This window comes from Myotis lucifugus, unplaced genomic scaffold (genome assembly GCF_000147115.1).
Source record: "Myotis lucifugus unplaced genomic scaffold, Myoluc2.0 scaffold_417, whole genome shotgun sequence".
Taxonomy (NCBI): Eukaryota; Metazoa; Chordata; class Mammalia; order Chiroptera; family Vespertilionidae; genus Myotis; species Myotis lucifugus.
In genome coordinates this window covers 86,128-108,492 of record NW_005871465.1, presented here as the reverse complement: position 1 = coordinate 108,492, position 22,365 = coordinate 86,128, and the positions used below count along the sequence as shown (strand labels likewise).

The window sequence follows — 22,365 nt, the reverse complement described above, 5'->3', positions numbered from 1 at the left end:
AGGATAGGAACAAGGGAAATGTTACTAAAGTAGAACAAAGAAATAAATTTAACTGAGGCTGTCATGGGCAATATGTAAAATACTAGAGGCCCAATGCACGAAATTTGTGCAAGAGCAGGCCTTCTTTCCCCTGGCTGCTGGCACCGGCTTCCCTCCAGCACCCGGGACCCGGGCTTCCCTTGCAACCCCGGCTTCGTCCAGAAGGACGTCCGGTCTAATGAGCATATTATACTTTTATTATTATAGATAAGCTGAAAGCCAGAATAGGTTAGGGAGATTTTTGAAAAGTCTGTCTAGAGCAATGGTTCTCAACCTGTGGGTCGCAACCCTTTTGGGGGTCGAACAACCCTTTCACAGGGGTCACCTAAGACCATCAGGAAACACACATATAATTACATATTGTTTTTGTGATTAATCACTATGCTTTAATTATGTTCAATTTGTAACAATGAAAATACATCCTGCATATCAGATATTTACATTACAATTCATAACAGTAGCAACATTACAGTTATGAAGTAGTAACGAAAATAATTTTAGAGTGACTGAGCCGCCGCCGAGGACTCAGCAACCTCCCCCTTGAGCCCCCCTCGCTTCCCGACGCTCCGTCCCCCCTGCCCGCCTTCTCCCGCCGCAGCCTTCCGCAGGCCGTTTCCACCGAGGAAAAGGAATCGTATCGTATGTCCGCTATCCAGAACCTCCACTCTTTCGACCCCTTTGCTGATGCAAGTAAGGGTGATGACCTGCTTCCCGCTGGCACTGAGGATTATATCCATATAAGAATCCAACAGAGAAACGGCAGGAAGACCCTTACTACTGTCCAAGGGATCGCTGATGATTACGATAAAAAGAAACTAGTGAAGGCCTTCAAGAAGAAATTTGCCTGCAATGGTACTGTAATTGAGCATCCAGAATATGGAGAAGTAATTCAGCTGCAGGGTGACCAGCGCAAGAACATATGCCAGTTCCTTGTCGAGATTGGACTGGCTAAGGACGACCAGCTGAAGGTTCATGGGTTTTAAGTGCTTTTGGCTCACAGAAGCTTAAGTGAGGATTTCTTTGCAATGAGTAGAATTTCCCTCCTGTCCCTTGTCACAAGTTTAAAAACCTCACAGCTTGTATAATGTAACCATTTGGGGTCTGCTTTTAACTTGGACTAGTGTAACTCCTTCATGCAATAAACTGAAAAGAGCCATAAAAAAAAAAAAAAAAAAAAAAAAAAAAAAAAAAAAAAAAAAAAGAAAATAATTTTATGGTTGGGGGTCACCACAACATGAGGAACTGTATTAAAGGGTCGCGGCATTAGGAAGGTTGAGAACCACTGGTCTAGAATATAACTAGATTATGTTTTCCCCCTTTTCTTATTTTACAATGAAAAATGGTTTGTATCAAGTCAATGGATAGCTGGTAGGTGGCAATATGAGTCTGGAGTTCCTGCAACCATGTTCTTCAAATTGCAAGATCAGAATATATGGTCTGAAAGAACGTGTCTTGTATTTTAGTGCTAAAGCAATTTGATGTTGCAATGTTAGAACTTCTGGAATGATTTACTGGTTTATGGCAACAAAGGTGAAACCATTTTGAAATGGTTCTGTCCTGGGTAACTCAGGACACATGTTCTTCACATCCATGCAAAGAAGCAGGTGCAAGAACTGTATTTAATAAAAAACACAAGCCCTGACCGGGTGGCTCAGTAGGTTAGAGCATCGTCTTGATATGCCAAGATTGCAGGTTCGATCCCTGGTCAGGGGACATATAAGGATCAACCAATGACAGCATAAATAAGTGGAACAGCCAATCAATGTCTCTCTCTCTCTGAAAAAATCAATCAATAAAAAAAATAACCTTACGTAATAATAGACAAACATGTAAATAGACCGTCCCTCCACTATGCTCACCAGCCAATCAGGAGAGTATGCAAATTAACCCAACAACGATGGCGGTTAATTTGCATACGTAGGCGTAAAGCGGCGGAGCGAAGACTGAAGGCTCCGGCTGGAGCGGAGGCCTGGGTCCCGGGTGCCAGAGGAAAACCGGTGCCCGCAGCCAGGGGAAGGGAAGGCCTATTGCACGAATCTCTTTGTGCATCGGGCCTCTAGTAACAAATAAAAAACACAGGCCACTGACTCACAGATGGGGTGGAAATAAACAGACCAAGGCTCTGACTGAGGGAAGTGTATGGTCAGAGACCACACATCCAATTTCACAGCAATCCCTGAAAAAGGTTTGTAAAGTTGGAAAAATGTGACAGTGCAGACCTGAGTGGTAAACATGACCTTTTATTCTTTTTTAAGGGACGACTGTGGGCTGTCTGTGGGTGCCCGAGGGGTCAGCATGCCTGTGGGAAGTGCTAGGAAATCACTGGCACAGCTTTTGGGGAACCTTTCTGAAGACGCCAGGCTCGCACACTCACCAAATGGGCTTTCTTCTCCTCCTTCAGCTGCTTCCACACGTCACTGTACATTTTGTCCAGACCCTGCCGAGTCTGCTTGTAAGTCTCCAGCTCAACTTTTGTGTCCTGTTTTGTTATCTGTATCCACCAAGAGTACCGAGAGAATAGGTTTTATGGGAAGCAAGCCAACTACAAAGTATTTAAAAATACACCATAATTTTAAAAAATGTAGAACAATTTCTATTTCTTAAGTATAATAAAGAAAGGTTAAAATTTTAAAGCTATTTTGAAGTATCTTTAAACTTGAGTATGAGAACAAGTCAAAACATTAAAAAAAAATTTTTTTTTAAATATATTTTTACCAGAGGCCCGGTGCATGAAATTTGTGGGGGGCGGTCCCTCAGCTCGGCTTGCACCCTCTCCAATCTGGGACCCCTCGGGGGATGTCCAACTGTCTCTCGCAATCTGGGACCACTGACTCCTAACCGCTTGCCTGCCTGATCACCCCTAATCCCTCTGCCTGCCTGCCTGATCGCCCCTAACCACCTCTGCCTGCCTGCCTGATCACCCCTAACTGTTCCCCTGCTGGCCTGATTGCCCCTAACTGCCTCTGCTTCACCCCACACCCGGGACCCAGGATTCCCTCCTCTGGCCGGTTGTAGGCACCCAGGACCCAGGCCGGCTTCACTTGGGCTGGCCGCAGCCGCAGGGGACTGTGGGCGGGAGGTTTCACCTGGGCTGCAGCTGCAGGCGCCTGGGACCACGGGGTAGGTGGCTTGTCCCTCTCCCTGGCCGCAGCCTGGCTGGTCCCCAATCCTCTCTCCCAAGTGTTGAGTGTCTGAGTGTGACAGCCTGAAGGCGTGATGACCATTTGCATATTGGCTCTTTATTATATAGGATTGATTTCAGAGAGGAAGGGAGAGGGAGAGAGATAGAAACATCAATGATGAGAGAGAATCATTGATCGGCTGCCTCCTGCATGCCCCACTCTGAGGATCGAGCCTGCAACCAGGCATGTGCCCTTGACTGGAATCAAACCTGGGACCGTTCAGTCTGCAGGCCGATGCTCTATCTACTGAGACAAACCAGCTAGGGCAAGTCAATACATTTTAAAAAAAGCAAATTTAGGTTCAGAAAACAAATTTACTTTTTTTTTTGTTTTGTTAATCCTCATCAGAGGATATGTTTCCATTGATTATTTTTTTTAGAGAGAGTAGGAGAGGGAAAGACAGAGAGAAACATCCGTGTGAGAGAAACACATCGATTGGTTGCCTCCTGCATGTGCCCCAACTAGGGCCAGGGCCAGGGAAGAGCTTGCAACCAAGGTACATGCCCTTGACTAAAATCGAACCTGAGACCCTTTGGTCTGCAGGCAATGCTCTATCCACTGGGCCACACCAGCTAGGGCGAAATTTACTTTTCTTTAAAACAGAACAATCATTCCTAGTGGGGAAGGCCCCATTCAACTCACCATTCTGTGTTTATTGAGCATGTTTTTAGCACTGGATGAATTTTGAGAAGAATCAGATATGATCTCTACCTTCAAATTATCAAGTGAGCAAGCCAGCAATTCTACCAAACAACAGATTCTACAGAGGAGGGAGGCGCAAAGGGCTGTGGGGACACGGAGGAGGGCCCAAGCCCCCTGATGGGTGCTGCGGACGGCACGAGGGATGGCATCACAGGGACCCAGTTCAGGGGTGGAAGCTGAAGAGGAGTGAATAGGAACTTTCGTGTACAAAAGGCCCAGAGGGAGGGAGCAGGGTGCGTGGGAAACCCAGGTGGTCCACCTGGCCTGAGCGTGACAGAGGAGGCAGTGGCAGGAGGCGCTGTCTATGAGCCCGAGATTGTGATGGACACGTCCGAGTGAGAAACATGCCAACTGCCCGGTCAGGTTCTCACCTCTACGCTCTTCTCACTTCTTTCACGAATTAATTCATTTTGTTCTCTTAATTGTTGCTGTTCTTCTTGAAGTGAAAAAATCCGGTCTGTTGCAGCTGAAAGCTGATTAAGAAAGATTTTTATATTTCTTAACATCAAAATGAATCTTACTGTTCAAATTAAAGTCTAACATTTGGCATCTTCACAACCGACAATTTATTTTCACATATCAGATATTTTATCGATCTATCTATTTATCTATTTTTGGATAATCTTCAACTGAGGATATTTCTTCCACTGACTTTCAGAGAGAGTGGAAGGGAGGGTGAGGGGGGGAGGAAGAGGGAGAGGGAGAGGGAGAGGGAGAGGGAGAGGGAGAGGGAGAGGGAGAGGGAGAGGGAGAGAGAGAGAGAGAGAGAGAGAGAGAGAGAGAAATGGTGACGTGAGAGACACAAGCGCCCTGATTGGGGTTGGGATTGAACCTGCAACCCAGGTATGTGTCCTTGACCGGGAATCAAACCTGCTACTCTTTGGTGGGCAGGCTGATGCTCTAATCACTGCACCGCACTGGCCAGGGCTGATCGTTTATTTTTTATTTTATTTCCTTGTTTTGAATAGGTCAGTGGTTCTCAACCTGTGGGTCGCGACCCCTTTGGCGGTCGAACGACCCTTTCACAGGGGTCGCCTAAGACCATCCTGCATATCAGATATTTACATTACGATTCATAACAGTAGCAACATTACAGTTATGAAGTAGCAACGAAAATAATTTTATGGTTGGGTCACAACATGAGGAACTGTATTTAAAGGGCCAGAAGGTTGACAACCACTGGAATAGGTAATACATTCACATGGTACAAAATTTCAAAGATATAAAAATATGTATGATAAAAATCTCTCCCACTCCTGCCTCTAGCCATCTCTGCCCTCTCCCAATTTTCTTGTTTTATAAAGTGATAGCATACTGCATAATGGGGCCAAAGATTTATGGATACAAGACATTAGAAATAGCTTGAACATTAAAGAAATAGTTTAATAAATTAAAATGGAAGCATATAGTAGAAATATGTCATGACTGAAAAGTTTACAAAAGCTGTTAATAATTTGAGAACATACTTATAAAACCAACATGAAAATAAAATAAGTTATACAGTATTTTCTAACCACTTAATTAAAAAAATCTACTGTGTTAAAAATACTTAAAAATATATATATATACCACATGATAAAAATAGCTGTCACTTAGCCAAGGGATTAAACTTTTTTTCCTAATTCTTTGTTCTTTTCAGTTTCTCTAGCCAATGAGAGGGGGAATTAAAGCACTCGGGGGCAGGCATCACCACCACACCTGAGGAAGACATCTTCCTCGCCTTGAACGACTTGGAGTTTAGAGGTACACCCACGGAGCCCCCCTTATCCAAGGTGTGAACACAGCCTGGAGGGAGGAGGTGAGGCTGGAGGAGAAAGGAGCCAGGCGTCTGCCCTTGGTCCTGGCTGTGCTCTTAGCATCATTAACTACTGGGGGCCTGGAGGCACTGAGCTCTTCATCTCTTCGCCAAGAGCGTCTAAGTTCACTCGGACTCGGAATCCAGAGCTGGGGTTTGTAAACACAACAGCTGCGCCCACAGGAGAAACTTTAAGGCTCTGAAGGAGGTGCCAGCTGCTAGAAGGGAGGACACGGGCAAAAGCCAAGAGCTGATGCCCGTTCCGCTCTCTGAAGATGCAGAGAGCACACCGTGAAGAGAGGTACGCTCTCCTAAAGGGCATTTTCTAATACAATTGTTTGCCTTTGGGAAAAACACACCCAGTCATTGAGTTTCAGAAGGTAAATCAGAGCCTCCTGCCCAGCAGGCCCTCGTCTGGTGGAACGACCGGATCTGCGGCTGTGCTATCGGCGACCGTCTCCGGTGCCCCCACAGGCCGCGGCCGCAGGAGGCACATTCGCCGCTATTAATCCAACGTGCTCTTTACCACAGCTGCGGTGTGGATCACCACCCAGTGTGGCGATGAGCACTCACACACCTGCCCCTCAGCGGAGGCCCAAAGGCCCACCACCCAGGGGGAAGGCGAGCCTGTTCCAGGCGCCGGTCTCTCCTGCGAGGCCTGCTGTGAGGGCCGCCTTGGCTCTCCCCGCACAGACCGGCTGCTCCCCTGAACGGGTTTCAGGCTGCCCCTCGGGAGAGCAGGCCCGTCTCCACGGAGCCGGCACTGGCACCTCCGCGCTAAGGCGTGCCTGCGACTCTCATTTTGGCTGTAACTTGCCTCCACCGTGTGGGGTCCGCGCGCTGGGCTCCCTCACAGCCCTCCTCCTCCTCCTCAGGGAGACCTGGTGGGGACGTGGGAGCAGCCGGGACCGCCCCCTGTGGGAGCCTCAGAAAGGCTGAGCCACCCCCTCCTGCTAACAGGAGACAGATGTGTCCACCCGGAGCCGGCCAGGCAGTTGGCAGCCGGCTGGCTCCCTCGGTCACCCCTCCTTCCTCCTGTCCTTTCATCCTCTCTCTTCCTAGCGAGAAAGCAGGGAAAGACCACACTGTGGGAAGATGGTCCCATGCTTCTGAGGCCGACACACAGGAGTGGGCGGGCTGCGGTCTATCTCGGGAGAGTCCGTGCCGGCTGGGCAGCAGGGAGATGAACCGCATCCCAGGAAACGTGCGAGAGGAGGAGAGCCGCTCACAGGAGCTGAGCTTTTCCAGGACGAGTCCTGTGAGGACTGGCTCACGGGAGCCGTCAGGGCAGAGCACATTCTGAGGATGTGAAATCTGAGAATGCCTGTCCCACGTGCAGCTCAACCCAGGTCAGCAATTCAGTGCCACCAGCAAGCAGCTCTGGTCGGGGGCACGGACTACACCATTTCCTTAACCTCAGGCCGTTCTGCTGTAAGAATTTCAGTAAGTTACCAACCTCTTCTTGAAGCTTTGAGTTAGTCTTTTCCAAGCCATCTATCTTGGTTTGAAGATCCCCAACTGTGCAGCTATGGGAAACACAGTATCAAGAAAATGTGAACTTACAAGGCTGGCTGCCTTTTCAACCATGAACAACGAGAACAGCGATGCCTACGTTTCCTGCAGGAAGTGGAGTCAAAGGGCCTCCAATGAATTCGGGTGACAATTCTAGGTACATGTGTGTGTGTGTGCTGTACACTTGTTAAAAAGTGTTCCATGTTTTCTTCCCAATACAATAAATGGGAACTAAATGCATGGGCAGTCATATATCTAATGTAATATTCGTAACAAGACACTGGTACTTTGGGTAGTAGGATCAAAGGTCATTTATAATAAATATTGTAATAAAAAATACATATTTTTATTGATTTCAGGCAGGAAGGGGGAGAGAAACATCTATGATGAAAAAGAATAATTGATCGGCTGCCTCCAGAACGCCCCCTACTGGGGATCAAGCCCACAACCCAGGCAAGTGCCCTGACTGGAACTGAACTGTGATCTCCTGGTTCATAGACTGACGTTCAACCACTGAACCACGCTGGCCGGGCAAATCTTGTAATACTTCGCCCCATTTTTCAAATATTCTTTAAGTACTATGTACTACTTTTCTACTGAAAAACATGTAAAGAGCTAAAGAAGACCTGATAGACAATACTAGTAACAACCACAGAAATCACAGTACATAGTTTCTTTCTGTTTGGACAATGTGCCAGGCCTGTTTGCTATAAGCACTTTAAATGCATATAATCCTCCCACAATTGTGTGAGGTAGATTTTATTAACCTATTTTACAGACAAGAAAACCATAGCTTTATAAAGACTTACTCAAGTTCATACCCCCATGAAGGGGCGCTGCGCCTGAAGCCAGGCTGTCCGGCCTCAGAGCCTGCACTTGTAGACAACGGGCCCTACTCCAACCTGCTGCTTGTGCCTGTGGGGGACGAGCCACACTCCCACAAAGCTAGAGAACCAGGGCTCAGGAACTGGGAGGGAGCTTCTCAGCAACAGGGAAGCGGGGAGATCCCGCCAGGCTGAGGATGGCGGACCTGACTGTCCTCCGGCCCTTTGACCCTCCCCTGGAATCCCCCAATGAAAGGGTTTGATTCACCCCCACCCCAAAAAGAACTGGGTGGAAGAAAAATAAAAATACAAGGACACAAAATGAAAAAGGGAACAAAGCAAATGATATAAAGGGAACTAAAAGTTTAAGAGTCGACAACTGTCAATTCTATACCAATTATATAGCTTGGAAAATATTAATAACATTTACATTTTTCTTAGGAAATATAAATTACCCAAACAGACAGATCCTCCAGAGAAGAAAACCTAGATGAACTACCATCTAAGGGAAAACTGATACAGTGGCACAGTGCTGTCTGCGTCCAGGCTCTGAGCTTCCAGCATCCGAGAGCAAGTAACGCTCATAGAAGGCGTTCAGTTCCCAGGCACAGAGCCAACGAAGAGCTTCCGGTTTGCTTCGTGAAGCTGCATAACCTCACTAACTCGCTAGAGCAGTGGTCGCCAACCTTTCGGACCTCAGGGACCGCCAGCAGTCTGTGGACCACCGGTAGGTGACGGCTGCGCTAGAGGGCAAGAGCTGTAGGACAGTTAGGTCAAGTTCCCTGGTAAGAGAACAATTAAATTTTAAAGCCAGGATCAAGAAGAGTTTATTTCTATGATCTGGGAATTGCTCAGTATGAAGAAATCTATGAATCAAATAGATCACATCAACAGATTAAGGGAGAAAAGTCACAATTATCTTATTGGATGCCAAAAATTCAACACCCATTCCTTATAAACTCTCAATAAACTAGGAAATGATCAAGAATTTCTTTCAAAGTAACAGCCAGCATCACACTTCAGGCGAGCTCAGAGCAGCACTTCCCCAGGTCCGTCCTGAGGGATGCGGCAGCTCCTTCGCTGTCTCACCTGCCTCTGGGCCGGAGGCCGCCCCTGCGAGGTGAGACTGCGCACGCTCTGAAGGGGGTTCAGACCTCGGGGAAGCTCCACCTCTCCCATCAATACCTCCAGCGACTGCTGTTTCATGAGATACGGCAGCAGCAGCTTTCCAATTAAAATGAAAAATCAAGATAAAGATGCTGGCAGTGGCTACTGAATGCTCTCGAAGATCTCGCCCAGTGGTTTTCAATCCTTTTCCTCCTGCTCCCAAACCTGGAGGGATGTGTGCTGGTTCCCAGCAGCAACGATACTCCCAGGGCAGCGATTTTCAACTAAGTGGCTGTGGGGAGGGGTGGAGACTCAAGGTTTTACTTATTGGCTCTCTAAATTGTGTAACTGGCCCTGGCTGGTTTGGCTCAGTGGATAGAGCATCGGCCTGAGGACTGAAAGGTCCCAGGTTCGATTCCGGCCAAGGGCATGTACCTTGGTTGCGGGCACATCCCCAGTGGGGTGTGTGCAGGAGGCAGCTGATCGATGTTTCTCTCTCATCGATGTTTCTAACTCTCTATCCCTCTCCCTTCCTCTCTGTGGAAAATCAATAAAATATATTTTTAAAAAAATTGTGTAACTGCACAAAACGAAGAACTGAAGAAGCCCCAAAAGCTCTTTATCAAGACATCATACTGCTCGTCTGTCCCTGTGAGCACGGCACGATAACCTTTCTTCCTGGTGTGGAAAGAAAGTGGGTTAGAAATACACGGCAACTCAAAAAAGTTCCAGGAAGCCATTACCGGGCACCGAGAACGAACTGTAACCCTGGAGAAGGGGTGAGTCTTACCTTAAGTGCCGGTTCAGTTCTTCCACATAGTTTTTCTGATCAAGGACATCAGTAATTCTTTCATGCCTTTTAAAAGAGCACAGAAAGAAATTCTTTTTACTAAGGATTGACACTGTGTAACTGTCCCTCAACCTTCGAATCACCTGGTAGGGGTAACAATGTTACCAGGAAACCAAGAGAGAGAGCTTAGTACTGTCTACATGGCCCTGAGGGAACAGAGAGCAAGGCCGTGGGGGAGACAGCAGCTGGGCCTTGGGAGACATGGAAACAGGCCTGGAGAGCAGGCTCCTGCAGCCCCCCCGCCCCCGCCGCAACTGGCTGGGTATTTGGGAGGATGGAAGCCATGAGCATGCAAGGTGGAAACACCAATAGCCACATGCAAATGGCTCCCACGGTGGCAGATGAAGACACCTTGCTATACTGAAGGAAGGAGGCTGGCTTAGAAAAGAAGACCACGCGACTTTGAAACACAAAGCTGATGGGTCTGCATTTAAAAAAAAAAAAAAAGACTTTCCCTGGCCAGCATGGCTCAGGTTGAGCACTGACCTATGAACCAGGAGGTCACAGTTCGATTCCCGGTCAAGGGCACATGCCTGGGTTGCGGGCTCCATCCCCAGTAGAGGGCGTGCAGGAGGCAGCCAATCAATAATTCTCTCTCATCATTGATATTTCTATCTCCTTCTCCCTCTCCCTGCCTCTCTGAAATCAATAAAAGTATATTTTAAAAAATACTTTAGTATTTTAAAGTTAGCCCCTCACATTCCTTTACATTCACACATACATATGCACACAAGCAGGATCCTTCTACACGGGCTCATTCCACAGGTACTGGGGTTTGTTTTCCAATGCGGTCACTTTTTTCCTTTCACCCGTTCTTCACTTTACATAACTCTCCCCGGTAACCCTAACCCTGTGGAATATACACTATGTGCATATAATCATCTATCGATCGAGTGTGTGCACGCGTGTGTGTATACTATGCAATTAAAATATAAAATATGGACTAGGGATTTTAAAAAATGGTATTCATATACTTCTCAGTATCATACTTTTCTCACTTAATAATACCTTGTGGAAATCTCTCTAAGTCAGTGGTTCTCAACCTGTGGGTCGCGACCCCTTTGGGGGTCAAATGACCCTTTCACAGGGGTCGCCTAAGACCATCAGAAAACACATATATAATTACATATTGTTTTGTAATTAATCACTATACTTTAATTATCTTCCATTTGTAACAATGAAATTGGGGGTCACCACAATATGAGGAACTGTATTAAAGGGTCACGGCATTAGGAAGGTTGAGAACCACTGCAGTCTAAGTCAACTATACTAGTAGCTCATTTTTTTAGGTCTTCATGGAATATTATGGATGTTCTATAATTCATTCATTCAAATTATTCCCTTACTGATGGATAACCTCTTTATTTACAGCTTTTTAAAATATAAAGAATATATTTTAAGTGTAAAGTAGGTGAATCCTTGTACTTAGGGTGCATTAAGCATTAATGGGGTTCCCTCTGGCCCCTTTCTTGGTAAGGTGTGCGGCCAAGGTGCTGAGACTAGGGGGAGGGAGGTGTCTTTGTTGGAGAGAAGATTGAATGACAGGTAACAGACGCACATAGTACAACAGTCAAACACGACCCAAGGGTTTACAGTGTATCTCCCTCCTGTCCTCTTCCCTCCAGCAGCATGGCTACCAAGTCTCCGTGCCGCTCTAGAAACAGTCCATGGGTACGGAGTACAACATATATAGTGTTTTCTTTTTTATCATAACATAAACGGTATCAGGTTTTACATGTTGTTTGTTTTCTTCTCCTTTTTTTAAAAAATATATTAGAGTCCCGGTGCACAAATTCGTGCACGGGTGGGGCCCCTCGGCCTGGCCAGCGATCGGGAGGTTGGCTGGCCCGGAAGAGAAACCGCAGGAGGTTGGCCGGCTGCAGGGGGTTGACTGTGGGTGTGCACCGACCACCGGGGGCAGCTCCTGCATTGAGCGTCCGCCCCCTGGTGGTCAGTGCGTTATCATAGCGACCGGTCAACCAGTCGTTCGGTCAACCAGTCGTTCGGTCAACCTTCGTAATGGTCGCTTAGGCTTTTACATATACAGATATTTTTATTGAATTCAGAGGAAGGGAGAGGGAGAGAGAGATAGAAACATCTATGATGAGAGAGACTTATTGATCGGCTGCCTCCTGCACGGTCCCCACTGAAGATGGAGCCTGAAACCCAGGCATGTGCTCTGACTGGAATTGAACCCTGACTTCTTGGTTCATAGGTCAACGTTCAAACACTGAGCCAAACCAGCTGAGTGTCCAGGATAACTTTTTAAAATAATTTTTTAAGTATTTTTATTGATTTTTAGAGAGAGAAAGAAAGAGGAAGGAAGAGGGATATATAGAGAGAAACATCAATGAGAGAAAAATATCATCAATCGGCTGCTTCCTGCACAAAACTTACTGGGGTTCAAGCCCGAAACCCAGGCGTCTGCCCTGACCGGAAATCAAACCAGTGACCTCTTGGTTCATGGGTTGATGCTCAACCACTGAGCCACACCAGCTGGGCCTGGATAACTTTTTTTAGAAGAATGCTTTTTTTAACAAGGATGAGGGAGAGTTCCACATGGCATGAAAGACATCAAAGATAACATTAGGATCAAAGAACAGTTCCATGGGCAACTTCCATATATAATAGTACCATCCCATTTACATTCAAACAAACTGCATAGCAAAATGCATGACCAATGGCCCTGGCCAGGTAGCTCAGTTGGTTAAAGTGATATCCTGATACGTCAAGGTTGCAGGTTCAAGCCCTGATCAGAGCACATACAAGAATCATCCAATGAAAGCATAAATAAACGGAACAACAAATCCATGATTCTCTCTATCCCCCTTCCTCTCCCTCAAATCAATTAAAAAAACAAACAAAGCACCAGCCAGTGTGGTTCAGTGGGCCTCATCCCTGCACTGAAAGGTTGCTGGTTCGAGTCCCAGTCAGGGCACATGCCCAGGTTGCGGGCTCAATCCCTGGTAGGGAGTGTGTAGGAGACAGCCAATTGATGCTTGCTTTCTCTCTCTTTCCCTCTCCTTTCCTCTCTCTCTAAAAATCAATAAAAAATCTTTATAAAAGCAGCCCTGGCTGGTTTTGCTCAGTGGATAGAGTGTCGGTTCAGTCTTCGGGTTCGAATCCTGGTCAATGGCACATACCTTCGTTATAGGTTCAATTGCCGGCCCCAGCTGGGACACAGTGGGAGGCAACCAATCACTGTGTCTCTCTCACATCCATGTTTCTCTTTCTTCCCTTCTCCCCTCCCTTCCTCTCTCTCTAAAAATCAATGGAAAAGATATCCTCACTCCTCGGTGAGTATTAAAAAAAGTCATGACTAACAAAGATGTATGTGTGGGGCATTAATAAAAGGCTTGACAGGAGACATATGCAGACTCCTCCCAGGGAGGAGCGGGCGTGGCAGGGGAGGGAGACAAGGGGCAGCAGGAAGGAGAAATCCCACTTGTCCTCTGCATTCTGTAGCGCACAGCTCCTCAAACAAAGGGAACATTAACGTATCACCTCTGTAATTCAAAACAGACAAAGAAGAACTAGAATTCCAAACAAAGCTAAGACAAATGTAGCCTTCTTGCTGGGATTTCATTAATAATGTGAACAACAGCATACAATCCAGTACTTACTCTTTGCCACCATCAAGATCCTGCATATCCTTAAGGTAGAGGGAAAAATCGATCACTCCAACCTGTTCAAAATAAAACACACACGTTTAAGTAAAAAATCACCTTCTCACTTTCCACACAAACCTTACACTCTTTAGAATTCCGGTATTTACTTCCCTGTCTCTTTCCTACAAATACTTAGGTTAAGCAGCTCTATAAAATAGCAATCAATCAAACAAACAAGTCAAGAAAAAATTACCCCACCACACCCTTGTAGAAGAAAAACTTACTAAAAATCAGAATTTAAAGGAATATTCTGAAATGTTACCACCCAGTTAAGATTAGTTTTATGTATTTATTCAATAATCAAGTTGTTGACAAAAGATCAACCAAGTTCTTTGGGTACCAAGTAATAAAAAAGGGAGAGACCTAGGCTTTAGACAAAAACGGTGACCTTCACTAAGACTCTGATCCCTCGCTCCGGGACTGTGGGGAAATGGCCCATCGGTATTCCAGGAAAATTCTCTGCTGCTGCGGGCACCTAGAGAGGATGAAGACCCCTCACACGTCTCAAGGTCAAGGTTTTGCCCAGAAATAAAGCACCTGAGAGAGAGTGAGTGAGGGTCCTTGTCTGCCATCGTCCACTGCAGTATATGTGGAACTATTCCTATTTGAAATATAAGAATATTGGGTCCACTGATAGAGAAATGTTTAAAGTCATTTTATAGCCATATCACAGAACCCTAGGCAACCATACCAAAGAATGCAGCAGATGGAAATGTATTTACACAAAGGAAGTTCCAGGATAAAATTTTAAGTCAAAGAATAACATGTACAGCATCAAACTCCTTATCGTATTTCCACTTGTGTTAAAGCCACAGCTATGCAGGATGGTTTTTGCAACTTCTCTGTAGCACCTCCCACTAATCCACATTCCTGACCCTGGATCCTGGGCAGCCTTCGTGCCGGTCTTGATGAGTTAGAAAGCAGCAGAAATAGGCCCTGGCCAGGTGGCTCAGTTGGTTAGAGCACTGTCCTGCAGACCAAAATGCGGCAGGTTTGATTCCCGGTCAGGGCACATACCCAGACTGCAGGTTTGACCCCTGGTCAGGGCACGTACACAAGGCAGAAGAGGAACATGGGTTAAAAGAAAATGATGTGCTTGAGCAAGCAGCAGGTTACCGAGGGCAATACCAGCTTCTTCCCAGCACTTTCTCTCGGGGCACAGACCTTTGAATTCTGGGCTGCTGTGAAAGTCTGGCCAAGCTGAAGCCATCATGCTGCACACCAAACGGGAAGACCACCTGGGGACAGAGAGGCCAAGAAGCCCTGCTGTCCCAGGCCAGCGCGTGGCGCCGCCTCGGCCTCTCCCAGCCAGCGAGAGCAAGCCTTCGTGCTGCCTGCCCAGCACCGAAGGAGGAAGGGCCTTGCTGAGCCCAAACTCCCAGCTGTGAGATACAGTGGTGTTATTGTTCATGTGCCTGTTGACTTGTTACACAGAAAGAGAAAACCAGAAGAGACTGAATTTGAACCAAAACCTACGTATACAGAAGTGCATTAAAAAAGTAGAAAGTTCAAGAAAGACACCCCTTCCTCCCCGGCCAACTTTTACCGTTAACTGTGGGATGAGAGTGGGAGAGGGGAGGGGAGAAGTTCAGTTTGAATTTCACGTTTCATGCTTTTGTATTAATTAATGTTTTTTTTTCAAGAAGCATGTACTTTTGAAATAAAAAAAATAACTGAAAAATATATATTCAAATGAAAAAACCAACAGAAAGAATGAGAGAGAATATCCAAAGTAGAAATGAATGGATAAGAAAGCAAATAAAATCCTCCTCCCAAAGCAGAATTAATACAAACAATAGCTGCTTCTTCGAGTTCAACAAAGACTAACCTGTACCAAGTATGATCAGTATTCGGCAAGTGCACGATATTACATGTGAGGAAGGTGAGATTTTATGATGCTGTAAGAGAATATGCTCATATAATAATTGATCTGAATGAAACAAATGACTTATGGAAAAATGTAAATGACTAAAAAATAGTTCTAAGACTTAAGAAACCGATACATTAACCAAAGGCCAAGAAAAACTTAATGTGATAAAAGAACTAGGACCAACAAAGGTATTAGAAGTAGTCATACCAGCAAGCCTTCAGAGAAAAATAATTCCTGCTCTAATAAACTTCTGTAGAAAACAAGAAAAAGGATACTATCCAGCTTATTTTATGAGGTTAATACAATCCTTATACTGGAAAGTGACAAAGACAGTATAGGAAGGAAAATTCAGAACAGTGTCACTAAGACCTGGAAACACAAAAATTCCAAATAAACCAGAGGCATTAAATCTAGAAACACACTCAGAGAATAATGCATGGAGACGTATTTTAGGAAAGCAGGCATAATATCACACAGGAAACCAGTGAATTAATTCAATTATATTTATGAATTAAAAGCAAATATGACATTTCAATGGATGCCAAAAACAGTATTTGATTAGCATTTAATGTTCACTTTTCATAAAAACACAAAGTAAATTAGAATAAAACAATACTTTCTAAACATGAGATGGAGGACTCCTCAGACATCAACAGCAAACACTCACACTTTATGGTGACAGATGAGAGGCATGTGTTAAACAGAGCAGAGGCTCAATCACATCTATTATTTAATACAATTCCCAATCTTTATTTTGGAATTTGACAAAATGATGTTCAAGTTGAGCTGGCAGAATGGACAGCCTGAACTATATTGAAAAAAGTATAACAAAGTGGGCAAGAGGTGAACTACCAGAGTATAAAACAAACTGTGCAGGCCCTGGCTGGTGTGCTCAATGGTTAGAGCATTGGCCTGTGCACTGGAGGGTTATGGGTTCAATTCCCAGTCAAGGGCATGAACCTCAGATGCAGGTTCACTCCCTGCCCCAGACTGGGGCACGTGCAGGAGGCAACCAGTCAATGTATCTCTCTCACATTGATGTTTCTCTCTCCCCTCCTCCATCCCTTCCTTCTACTCTCTCTGAAAAGCAATGGGAAAAATATCCTCAGGTGAGGATTAAAATAAAAACCAAAAGCAAAACAACAACAACAACACATATGGCCCTAGAAATTAAAAGACTGTGCTACTGGCGTAGGAATAAAGAGATCCAGAGACTAACAGAGTCCAGAAGTAAACTTCAGTGTATTTTTTTTTTAATAATTTTTTTAAATATATTTTATTGATTTTTTACAGAGAGGAAGGGAGAGAGATAGAGAGTTAGAAACATCGATGAGAGAGAAACATCGACCAGCTGCCTCCTGCACATCTCCCACTGGGGATGTGCCCGCAACCCAGGTACATGCCCTTGACCGGAATCAAACCTGGGACCTTTCAGTCCGCAGGCCGACGCTCTATCCACTGAGCCAAACCGGTTTCGGCAACTTCAGTGTATTTTAGATATTTCACACATGATAAAGATAGATTTTCTTTATTTTATTTTTTTCAGGATACAGAGTTTATTCAAAATCCAGTACAGACTGGCCAAACTGCCTTCAACAACATGAACAGAAAGCCTGGGGAAAAGGCAAAGTTGTTATAAAATCACTGGAATTCAGTTCTTTCCACATTACAAGTCATCAGGCGGGCAGTGGAATGTGCCATCTTCCCTCCACATTAACAGTACTGAGCCTGTAAGAGCTGGTGTCAAAATATACATCCAGAGGAACCAAGATGGCGGCATAGGTAAACACTGGAGTTTGCTGCCTCGAACAACCACTTCAAAAATACAACTAAAAGATGGAAAGGACATCATCCAGAACCACAGGAAGACTGGCTGAGTGGAAGGAAAGAGAAAAGCATACCGAGACTCAGAGGAGGCGCAGTGCAGAAGTAAAATACTAAGGTGCGGAGTGCATGCGGAGCAGGCTGGCGGCTGAGGGCACGGTTGTCGTTTTCAATCGGGAGGGAGTCTTAGGCTCTGAGCTCCAGTTCCGGGCGAGTCTCTAGGGACCCAGACTCATACGGGAGAAGCGGGACTGTCTGGCATCGGTCAGAACCCGAGGGCAGCTTTCTCTCCGAGGGGCTTGCAGCGATTACCGGGACATTGAGAAGCAAAGCCTCTGAGGGCAGGACTGAGAGCAGCCATAACTGCTAGCCCCACCCTGTTGATCCCATGGGACCCGCCCCACCCAAGCCCTGCAGGGAGGCTTTTGCTGGATAGCCCCAGGCAAAGGCTAGATTAGCACCTCCCTAGAGATCCAGGAGCCAGGAAGCCCAGAGGTCAGAGTGGGACCATCCAGTTTGCAGCTCCGTGGAACCATAAAAGACACACTCAGGGGGCAGACTCAGTGAGCACCAAAGCCCCATTGAAGCAAGTCTTGCCCCAGAGGGGTGTCTCCAGCACAGAAGTTCTCCCACTGCAGACACAGCTGATTCTCACAGCCAATTGGCCTGGAGGTCAATTCCTCCCAGTGATAACTACAACAATCAAGGCTTAATTACAACAAGACTGTGTACAAAGCCCACAAGGGGGTGCACCAAGAGTGTCTACCTCAGGTAATTGGGACACTTAGCACAGAAAGGCACTCTATCGACACAGCGAAGCATAGAGAATGCCGAGACAGAGAAACAGGACACGAATGGCAGAGATGGAGGAAAGCAGACTGCTGGATCTAGAGTTCAAAACCACACTTTTAAGGTCTTTAAAGAACTGTCTAGAAGCCGCCGATAAATTTAGTAAGGCCCTCGAAAAGACTGGTGAGACCGCCGATAAATGTAGTGAGATCTTCAAGAAATCTAGTGAGACCCTCGATGTTGTGATAAAGAACCAACTAGAAATTAAGCATACACTGACTGAAATAGAGAATATTATACAGACTCCCAACAGCAGACCAGAGGATCGCAAGAATCAAGTCAAAGATTTGAAATACGAAGAAGCAAAACACACCCAACCGGAAAAGCAAAATGAAAAAAGAATCCAAAAATACGAAGATAGTGTAAGGAGCCTTTGGGACAGCTTCAAGCGTACCAACATCCAAATTATAGTGGTGCCAGAAGAAGAGAGAGAGCAAGATATTGAAAACCTATTTGAAGAAATAATGACAGAAAACTTCCCCTACCTGGTGAAAGAAATAGACTTCCAAGTCCAGGAAGCCCAGAGAACCCCCAACAAAAGGAATCCAAAGAGGACCACACCAAGACACATCATAATTAAAATGCCAAGAGCAAAAGACAAAGAGAGAATCCTAAAAGCAGCAAGAGAAAGAAAGTCAGTTACCTACAAGGGAGTACCCATACGACTGTCAAGCTGATTTCTCAACAGAAACTTTGCAGGCCAGAAGGGAGTGGCAAGAAATATTCAAAGTGATGAATACCAAGAACCTACAACCTAGACTACTTTATCCAGCAAAGCTATCATTCAGAAGTGAAGGTCAGATAAAGAGCTTCACAGATAAGAAAAAGCTAAAGGAGTTCATCACCACCAAACCAGTATTATATGAAATGCTGAAAGGTATCCTTTAAGAAGAGGAAGAAGAAGATAAAGGTAAAGATACAAATTATGAACAACAAGTACACATCTATCAACAAGTGAATCTAAAAATCAAGTGAATAAATAATCTGATGAACAGTATGAACTGGTGATTGTAATAGAATCAGGGACATAGAAAGGGAATGGACTGACTATTCTTGGGGGTGGAAAGGGGTGGGGGGGGTGCGGGAAGAGACTGGACAATAATCGTGCACCTATGGATGAGGACAGTGGGTGGGGAGTGAGGGCCAAGGGTGGGGCGGGAACTGGATGGAGGGGAGTTATGGGGGACATATATGTAATAACTTAATCAATAAAGAAATTTAAAAAATTATAAATATTTGTACCCTAAAAAAATAAATAAAATAAAATAAATGTTTATACCCTTGTCTCCACCCAGACACGGAAGCTCAGGGTTCCAGGCAGAGAAGAGGGCGGGGCCAGCCAGCATGAAGGCTGGTCTGTGCAGAGGGAAGCCCCTAGCACCGGTGAATGCAGGGCTGCACAAGGTAAAGGAGACAGCCGAGACTCGAGGGCTGCTGTCCCACCGTAAGAGGCAGACAGAAGACAGAAAACTTTGGTCCAAAATTTGCAGGAAAAAAGAGACCCTGAAAGTGTGAAGAACCCTGGTCCTCATGGAATTTCAAATTAGTAGAAAAATAATATATCATACATGATATTCAGGAAATCGGTTTACCACTAGTAAAGAAATCTAGACTCATACTGCACACTATGTTAAAACAAATGACAGGGAGATTATTTAAATGTAAAAAATACACAGTTGATTTAAAAAATAATTTTTAGGTGGGGAAGGACTTTCTAAGCACAATACCTTAAAAAGTATAAAGGAAAAGTCCATTAAAATTGATTGCCCCAAAAAATTTCTACAGAGAAAATCCGCTCTGAGAATTCGGGGGGCGGGCGGGGGGGGGGGGGGCGGAAAGGATGAAAAACTCAGAGAAATGGGAAAAGGATATAAACAGGTAGTCAAAAGCCGAACCATCAATGGGAAATAAAACATGAAAAAAACACTTGACCTGGCCAGGTAACTGTTAGTGAGAACATCGTCCCCAAGATGCCGAGGTTGCGGATTCGATGCCCAGTCAGGGCGCATACAAGAATCAAACAATGAATGCATAAATAAGTGGAACAACAAGTCAATGTCTCTCTGTCTCTCTCTCTCTCTCTCTCTCTCTCTCTCTCTCTCTCTCTCTCTCCCCCCCTCAAATCAATCAATAAAAAAATAAAAAGAAAAAATACTTGACCTCCCTAGTTCTCAAAACTGTAAACTTGAGAACAGTTGCTTTGTCTATCAGATTGAAAAAGACCAAGAATGCTCATCGTGCCCTAGCCGGTTTGGCTCAGTGCGCAGAGCATCGGCCTGCAGACTCGGGCTGGGTTCAATTCCGGTCAAGGGCACATGCTTGGGTTTTGGGCCCCATCCCCAGTAGGGGGCATGCAGGAGGCAGCTGATACACGATTCATTCTCATCCCTCTCCCTCTCCTTCCTCTCGAAAATCAATAAAAATATATTTAAAAAAAGAAAAAGAAAATAGATGGATAGATTCCCAAAGGTGTAGCACTGGTTCAATATATGCCCATGATTCAATTCTTCCAGAAACATGAAAATCTTATTAAAAAAATGTTTTGCTGGTGTTCATCGTGACACCAAAATGTGCATACTTGGACAAACAATCCCCAAACTTATCCTAGGGAAATAATTGGACTAGAGTACAAAGAGGTATGAGGCTGTTTATGATATTGTTGTTAAAAAATGGAAACAACCTAAGTTAGTAAGCATTGCTTACATAAATATGGTACATCATAAAGTGGAATACAATGCAGCCACTTAAAATGCCTTACATCATCAGTGACACTGGGGGCTATGTGGGATATGTTCTTTAAAAAAATTACCATAGTGTGCTTTAAATACCATATTTTGATAAAAAACAAAACAACTCCAAACATCTCTCTCTAAAATACACACACACATACATACACACATCCTGCTTATTCGGGGACTGGAAGAATATATACCAAAATGTAACACTGAATTAGGTATCTCTGAGTAATGGGATTATGTATGATATTTAGTTTCTTTTCAAAAATACACCTGTGTATTTATTTATTTATTGTATTTTTTTGTTAATCCTCACCTGAGGGTGTTTTTCCATTAATTTTTAGAGGAGGGGAAGGGAGGGGGAGAGACCCAGAGAGAGAAACACTGATGTCAGAGATACACACTGACAGGTTGTCTCCTGCACCCACCCCGACCACGGCCAGGATCTTCACTGGAATCGAACCCAGGACCCTTCAGTCCTTGGGCCAATGCTCTATCCACTGAGCCAAACCAGCTAGGGTAAAAATATACCTCTGCATTTAAAAAAATTTGTTCAATATGCAAAAACAACAAAACTATGGGGAAAAATAAAGAGCTGACCTGGGTGTGGAGGGTTAGGGAAGCTTTAAAGCCTTCAGGTCCGAACATGTGGTGGCAGAAGGCTCTTCCTGCCCTGAAGAGGGTCAAGGGAGGGACGGGTCAGGGTGCCTGTCCTGCTCAGACACAGGAGTCTAGGCCTCAGCCCAGGTCACCTGCTCCCATCCTAAGCGGCTGCCCCACCTCTCTGTACCTTACTTACTACTTTCATTTGTGCCCCATTTTATTAACCTGACTTCCCAAACCTCTCCTGACTCTATCTCCCCACTCCTCATCCAACCTTCTGGGACTTGTAGGCTTGTCCGCTCAATGTTCTGCTGTGTCTCTTCTTGGCCACTTCTAACTCATGGCCTGGATGTGAGACTGGTTGTTCTCAAGCTCTGACCTGATCATTTCACTGGCTAAAAACCTCCAAGAGCTTCTCAAAGCTCAAAGGACCACGTGAAAGCCTTTAGCCTGGCACTGGTGGCCCAGCGTCTGAACCCAGCCTTCACCTTCACCTCCCTGTGGGCATCTGGGCTCCAGCCTTGGAGAGCTCGTCCTGCTCACAAGCATGGGTGCTTTCTGTGAGCCCCTGCCCAGCGTTCTTCACCTCCCCAGTGCTTCCCTGCCTACCCCAGCACAGCCTTCGGTCAGACACCCCTGTGCCTGTCTGAGGTCAGCACTGTCTGCAGGTCCTACATACATCCCTGGGCTAGAAGAAGTTATTTCGGTCAGGAATCCAATTCCCCGCTTTAACTGGGAAATCCAAAGCTTTCTCCTTTAAAGCAGAAGAATTGGCATCAAGGAACTTTGAGGTCCCCACCCAGCA

The 22,365-nt window shown here is 45.4% G+C and overlaps 2 protein-coding genes across 2 annotated transcripts in view; one reads left to right on the top strand and one right to left on the bottom strand.

The window, feature by feature from the left end:
- RUFY1 (RUN and FYVE domain containing 1) overlaps positions 1-22,365 on the bottom strand; it is a 57,335-nt gene that overhangs the window by 19,588 nt on the left and 15,382 nt on the right. The window contains exons 5-10 of the mRNA XM_023743876.1: positions 14,217-14,280; positions 13,635-13,696; positions 9,952-10,017; positions 7,175-7,244; positions 4,295-4,396; positions 2,414-2,530 (exon numbers count right to left, since the gene is read on the bottom strand). Of these exons, the coding sequence (XP_023599644.1) occupies positions 2,414-2,530; positions 4,295-4,396; positions 7,175-7,244; positions 9,952-10,017; positions 13,635-13,696; positions 14,217-14,280 (481 nt within the window). The remainder of the gene's footprint in view (positions 1-2,413; positions 2,531-4,294; positions 4,397-7,174; positions 7,245-9,951; positions 10,018-13,634; positions 13,697-14,216; positions 14,281-22,365) is intronic.
- LOC102440552 (eukaryotic translation initiation factor 1) lies at positions 547-1,195 on the top strand. Its single transcript, XM_006102531.3, has one exon. It carries the CDS (start codon positions 681-683, stop codon positions 1,020-1,022), a length of 342 nt encoding a protein of 113 aa, XP_006102593.1. The 5' UTR covers positions 547-680; the 3' UTR covers positions 1,023-1,195.